A 7,134-nucleotide genomic window follows, 5' to 3' on the forward strand; every position below is an offset into this window, starting at 1 on the left:
GTGAGACTTCTTACTGTGTTTACCCCAGTCCAACACCAGTATCACACATCATTTTCTCTTTTACTCCAGAGAATGTGGCAGCATAGAATGTTGCCCTTCGGCCTATAGTGTCTGCACTAGCTCACTGAAGGACCTTTCCATTAATCCCACCCTTACCATTTGGCCAAACTTTCATTGTCTGCTCTCAGAACCTCCCCCCCCCCCCACCCCACTTCTGTAGTTCAAACTTTGTTTAATCAATCTCCTAAAATCTGGGCTGGCAGTGTTAAAGACACCCTGTAAATACAAATTGCTGCTGTTTTCCCTGGAATATTTCTCCTATCAGGCATTTTATTCACACTGTCATTGACTGCAGATGATTTCCTCTCCGCTTGTGTGGTATTGTATCATTTTTCATCATAAACTACATCAACCCGCCAGCGAGTGGGGAATCTGAGGAATTTGCTACCACAGGAAGAAGTTGGGGCCAAAATGTGTGATTTCAAGAAGAAATTAGATGTAGCTCTTGGGGCTAAAAGGATCAAAGGATATGGGGGAGAAAGTGGGATCAGGATATTGATTTTGATGATGTGGTCACTGGCAATAATCTCTCTTTGTTTAATCTCTCAGAATCCTTCATGATTTTGCACAGCTATAAAATGCCAACAGGACTAGACAGGATAGATAGAAGAAGGATGTTCCCAACAATGGGGGGTGTCCAGAACCAGAGGTCACATTCTGAGGATACAGGGTAGAGGATTTAGGACAGAGATGAGAAATTTCTTCACCCAGAGAGTGGTGACCTTGTGGAATTCACTAACACTGGAAGTAGTTGAGACCCAAAACATAGTACGTTTTCAAGAAGCAATTAGATATAGCTCTTGGGGTGAAGGGGATGAAAGATTATGTGGGGGGAAGGCAGGATTAGGCTATCGAGGTGGATGATCAGCCACGATCATAATGAATGGCACAGCAGACTCGAAGGGCCAGATGGCCTACTCCTGCTCCTAAATTCTGTGAATCTTCCTTGTTAAACATTTTTGCTCAAAAAAGTTGAGCTTTTCCAGTCAAACATTCCCAGCTGGGTCGAGGAGGCCTGGGGAGGCAGAGCAAGGCCCAAGAGTTCAATGACATTGTCCTGTTCCTAAAGTTCGAGGCATTTGTCTGCACCACCAGTGCTGCAGTTCACCATGGGCATAATGACTCCTGCCCATTGACATCAGTGCAGGTCCAGCCAAAGATTCATCAACACACATTCCGAGTGCTGAACCTTATACACAAATGGAGAATTTTAAAGAAAACATTTTCCTCTCAACCATAATAAAACACACAAATATTGACATTTTTACGAGCTTCCTACTTGAGCATGCCTCAGGAGCCGGACCTTTTCATTTACATATCCGGACCAGGGAAGAGAGGAGCGTCGCAAGTTTGTACGTTCCTCGGCAAGGTCCAGTCAAAATTTAGTCTGGTCATAAAGGCTTTGTGAAACTGAGCAAGAGAAAAATACTAAACAAAAAAAAACAAAGTTAAATAATAAATTATTTATATATATCTATATATTTTAAAATCACAAATTTAGGTTCATGTACAGTCGCAGGTCAATTACCAACGGAGATGCCCACAATATAGATGCCAAGTTCTGTGATGAATCTGTAAGTGTAATGGCTGAAGACAGCTGTGACTGGGTCTCTGCATACTGACCTTGGGAGCACAGGCAGGGAGGGAAGCGTTGGGGCAAATTGCACTCATTACCTTTCCCATCGCTGACTTACCACTTGTCAGACATTGGCAGGGCACTTAGGCTGGCTCAGCTTTAACCCCCCTTTTCACTGCAAAACCACAGCGACATGGACATTGATTCTGATTTAACCGAGCCAGCCAGTTCACCTACATCCCCTCTCCACAGTGATATGCCTCCTGGGCTCAAGTGAAGAGGCTTCTCTGCAGAGCCTGTGGTTTGTGACAGGGGAAATGTAATGCTTGTTGATTTGGAACATGAAAGGAAACAAGATCAAACTGTAAAGGGCAATTGTGCTGAACGTTACGATATACGTACACGTATGCATGCATGTGCGCCTCCACACATGTGCATACATACAGGCACACCCACACATACATGCACAGGTGCACGCACATTCACACAGGCGTCCACACATACACACAACTATCAGTTAATAGATTGGCAACATAATAGAAACCCATCATGCTATATACATTTCTCACCAGTGAAACTCCTATTCTGTAGTACACATGGTCACAGACATGGGAAATATATCAAACTGTGGGCAACACTTCCGTTTTGAATAAGCGAACAGATCAGGGTTGATAGGAAGTGGTTGATTAAGTCTCCGCTGCTGCAGAGGGTTAGATATTGTTCACTGCCATCAGAGCAAGTGGACAGGCTGAATGTAAAGCAATAGTAATTTTTAAAACTGGTAACCATTACTTGGCGATTACTGCATGAAACAGGCCTCCCTCACTGAACTAACCAAACTACTATCACACAAAGGTTTTCCCGCGCCAGTGGAGAAGCACATTTTATATACACACAGACATGCGGATTCGGGGGAAGAATCCGATTTGGTAGCAATGTTGCTCCAGCTTGTCGACCTGTTCCGTTGATTCTTCAGTGTACGCTGCAGCAAGCTGGGTCAGACGTTATTTCATTGCAATGCAGCTTCAGGTTCAGAACACAAAATTAACATATTGCATAGTGCAACAGCATTAAGGATAAATACAAGACTTGATTGCAGCAGGTCAGCATGGAGAACTGGGCGAGTACCGCTGGCTTGGTTTCTCCCCCTCCCCAGAGAAATACAAAGTACTGGTCAATATCCGCAGCGTTTCTCTGAGGTGGATATTGAGGGGTTGAGGTGGGGGAAAAGTGGCGTCAAGAAATTTTTCACTCCTCCTCCTTGTAAGCCATTAGGTGCCAGTCTGCACGTTTTTGCCCCAAACGTGGGCTCTACCATGAACCCGCAGAGGGGCTCATGCGGGTGCCAGAATCCTGAAGAGCAGTATGGGTAGTGCCCTGCACCTTTCCAAGGTGGGAGGGAGGTGACCTGCTCCTCACCCCTCCTTACAGAAGCTTAAAAGCAACCAGATTTCCCCTCTGGGTAACTCTCCCACCCACTAGCACCGGCATCCTGGTACCCACTATCATTTGTACCCTTCAAACAGCAGAAATGTCAAATCTTTGAAAGGGAGGTTTGTGTACATGGAGAGGGGAAGAGAAGGCAGGGACGGGGGTTGGGGAAAACAGGAGGGGTTTTGGAGGGAGGGGAACAAATGAAGAACTTCTCCTGTCGCTGCAAGGATCCTGCTGGCTTTGCGGGCGGGAGAGATTGTGAAGCCACTGGTTCTACACTTCACCAGTCAGGTACAGGGGGTCCTTGCTGCTGGGTGCAGAGACAGGCAGGGGCTGGGGACGCAGCCTCCCCGCACTGGGTGTCCTGCTGGTGTTACTGTGGGGGTGATAGGAACCCGTGCTGTTGTTCTGGGGGTGGCGGAGAGAGGGGGGCACCGAGGAGCTCTTGATCTGAATGATTCTGGTGTCCATCACCTCGCAATCGATCTGCATCATCACTTCATAGCCGCGTGTGGTGTTGTACAGGCTCTCTAAGGGAAGAAACAACATAGGGTGGATTAGGTCAGGGGAGATCTGCATAAAACTCGCCGCGCCAATTGCCTGGTCTCAGATAACAAGGAGAGGGGACAATCTCTTGGCCCAGTCTGCCCTTCAATCAGATTCTTGCTGATCCTAATTCAACTCCATTTTTCCACCATAGCTCCATTAACTCTCAGTGCCCTTCTACCAAACTATCAACTGAAATCTGGAATCTTGCTAAAACTTTTCAGCTGGCACTCATCAGGACAAACACAAAAATGCCGAATTTCTGATCAGCACAGCAAGGGGTCCTGATTGGGTGGCAAGTCAACTCTGATTGGCCAAGATGTTGCCTTGGGGAAAGCAGCAGGGAACTACAGGTTCCCCAAGCTTCTGGGTAATTCAAAAAAAAAGTGTGAGGTTTGAACATATTCCTTTTTGTGGTGAATAGCTTCTGGCTCCTGAATGTATGGTGCTTCTAGAAAGTGTAAAAGGGCCATGTTAGTTGTTAGTGTAGGTATTAGCACACTCAGCAAGTGCTGCCCAATTGTGAAATCTCAGCTCTCAGCGGATGTTTTGTTTTGGATTTTGGCAAATGCAGGCAAGTTGACCTCCAGACACACGTGGTTTTCCTGGAAAGGATTCTATATTCCGAGATGGCACGGTGGTTAGCGCGGCTGCCTCAGAGCGCCAGGGACTTGGGTTCAATTCCAGCCTCAGGTCACTGTGTGTGGAGTCTGCACATTCTCCCCATGTCTGCATGGGTTTCCTCTGGGTGCTCTGGTTTCCTCCCACACTTCAAAAGGTGTGTGGATTAGGTTGGATGGCCATGTGAAATTGACCCATAGTGTCAGACTGATTAGCAGGGCAAATATGTGGGGTTCCGGGCTAGGGCCTGGGTGGGACTGTGGTCAACACAGACTCGATGGGCCAAATGGCTTCCATCTGCACTGTAGGGATTCTATAATTCCCACTGCTGCCAATAGCCAATAGTTCACTCATCAACTGTGAGCACCGTTTCCTCACTTTTGAATCAGAAGGGTGTGGGTTCAATCCCCATTCAGAGACTTGAGAACAAAAACCTTGGCTGACAATCCCAGGGCAGTTTGAGGGAGTACTGCACTGTCAGACATGATTTTTTTTAAATGAGCTGTTAAGCTCTCAGCTCTCGCAGGTGCATGTGAAAGATCTACTTTGAGCGCAGACTCACAATCCCGACAGTGCAAAAGGAGGCCATTTGGCACACCGAGTCTGCATTGACAACAATCCCCCTTATTCCCACATATTATACTCTGCTAATCCCACTGATACAAAGGGACAATTTAGCATGGCCAATCAACCTGATCCGCACATCTTTGGACTGTGGGAGGAAACCGGAGCACGCGGAGAAAACCCACGCAGACACGGGAGAACGTGCAAACTCCACACAGTGACCCAAGGCTGGAATTGAACTCGGGTCCCTGGCGCTCAGAGGAAGCAGTGCTAACTACAGTGTTGATGTGCCTCTTCTGTACTGTATGATCACACTGTGATTACTGAGGGCTTGCTGCACATACGTTAGCTGCCATATTACAGCAGGGACTGCATTCCATTAATAAGGATTGCTTAAGGTAGCAGACGAGTGAGAGAGCATGAGTGTGTGCGAGAGCACGAGCGCAACTTTCACTCTCTCTCAGTGAGAGTGTGTGTTGTGTATGTGTGTGAGAGGACGTCAACCACAGCAACTGGTCACTGGATCCTGCATTGGGAGTGTTCCAAATGGATTCTCTCTACATTCCAGTCACTGTAGTGGGACACGTTACACCAAGAAGCCCCCTCCCTACTACCCCCTCTCCACACACACACACACACACACACACACACACACACTCTCTTGGGTGGATGTAAAATGTGCAATGGTCACTGCCCACCAATTCCCCAGATACCCCAAAAGTCCTCTACAGCCAATGAAACACTTCACAATGCCGCTGCTGTAATGTCACTGTAAAGCACAGCAGGATCATACACACACACACAGACAGTCTCTCTTGTTGAAGTAAAGATTTTGTTGGGATGTCTCTTTGCTCCAGGACTCTGAGGACAACTCCCCTGTTCGGTTTAGAGTACACACCAAATCAGCAGCAGACCATTTTGCCCCTCAGCTGAAGGCTACAGAGCAAAATAGTGTTTTATGGGAGGCATAAGCAAGCCTTGTTTGAACATTACTTGCTCTGAATTGCAAGGTAAAACTGCCTTGATTGCGGGGGCGGGGGGGGGAGGAGGTGCTAATCAACTCTTAAAAGGTACAGACAATGTGGAGAGAGTGTTGAGCACAGGTTAAAGAGATATGTATTGTCTCCAGACAGGACAGTTAGTGAGATTTTGCAAGCCCAGGCAAGTCGTGGGGGTTACAGATAATGTGATGTGAGCCTAAGATCCCGGTTGAGGCTGTCCTCTGTGTGTGGAACGTGGTTCTCAGTCTCTGCACTGTCGTGTGTTGTGAAGGCCACCTTGGAGGACGCTTACCCGAAGATCAGAGGCCATATGCCCGGTGACCACTGAAGTGTTCCCCAGCAAGAAGAGAACACTCTTGCCTGGTGATTGTTGAGCTGTGTTTATTCATCCGTCGTTGTGGCATCTGCATGGTCTCCCCAATGTACCATGCCTCAGACATCCTTTCCTGCAGCGTATCAGGTAGACAATATTGGCCAAGTCACAAGAGTATGTACCGTGTACCTGGTGGATGGTGTTCTCACGTGAGATGATGGCATCCCTGTCGATCAACCGGCATGTCTTGCAGAGGTTGCTGTGGCAGGGTTGTGTGATGTTGTGGTCACTATTCTCCTGAAGGCTGGGTAGTTCGCTGCGGACAAGGGTCCGTTTGAGGTCGTGCGGTTATTTGAAGGCAAGAAGTGGGGATTTGGGGATGGCCTTGGCGAGATATTCATCTTCATCAATGACATGTTGAGGGCTCCGGAGAAGATGTCGTAGCTTCTCCACTCCAGGGAAGTATTGGATGATGAAGGATACTCTGTCCGGCGTGTTCCGTGTTTGTCTTCTGAGGAGGTTGGTACGGTTTTTCGCTGTGGCGAAAAGAACAGGACATGGTGCTTGACTCATCAATCGACAGTTCCGACACACCACAGCGAAAAACCGCTGACCGTTTGAGTACAGTTGCAGCCGAATGAAAACAAGCTACCAAATCAATTAGACTTCATACTTGCTGCAACATGCAGAAAGGCGTGAATCGCTGACTTTGTTTAAAATGGAGTCCTGAGTATGCTGGCAGTGCCTATTCTCAGATTTTACTGATTCAGCTGAGGGCACACAACCTTATTTCATTTGGATTCTTCACTCTCTTTGTACCAATGCATTAACCTCAGTTTTTTTTTCAAAACCCCTTATTTATGTGTCTTGGTTTGTAAATGTTCCTGCCGCTTCCCAAACATTGTTCCTTTCTCGTCTGTTCCAGATGGGATGGGCAGACTGGCAGGAATACACCGGATCTAGCTCATGGAGTGTTTAAGTGTGGCACTGCCACAATTTGTCTTGATTTAGTCGCCCTC

The 7,134-nt window shown here is 47.4% G+C and overlaps 1 protein-coding gene across 1 annotated transcript in view; it reads right to left on the minus strand.

Moving 5' to 3' along the window:
• Nucleotides 1-2,757: 2,757 nt before the first annotated feature.
• The window catches only part of atf6b (activating transcription factor 6 beta), a 102,295-nt gene continuing 97,918 nt past the window's right edge, over nt 2,758-7,134 (minus strand). The window contains exon 16 of the mRNA XM_080182351.1: nt 2,758-3,600. Coding sequence (XP_080038477.1) covers nt 3,344-3,600 — 257 coding nt within the window. The 3' untranslated portion in view covers nt 2,758-3,343. The remainder of the gene's footprint in view (nt 3,601-7,134) is intronic.

Source organism: Carcharhinus amblyrhynchos, unplaced genomic scaffold, assembly GCF_965287045.1.
Source record: "Carcharhinus amblyrhynchos unplaced genomic scaffold, sCarAmb.v2.hapA scaffold_52, whole genome shotgun sequence".
Taxonomy (NCBI): domain Eukaryota; kingdom Metazoa; phylum Chordata; class Chondrichthyes; order Carcharhiniformes; family Carcharhinidae; genus Carcharhinus; species Carcharhinus amblyrhynchos.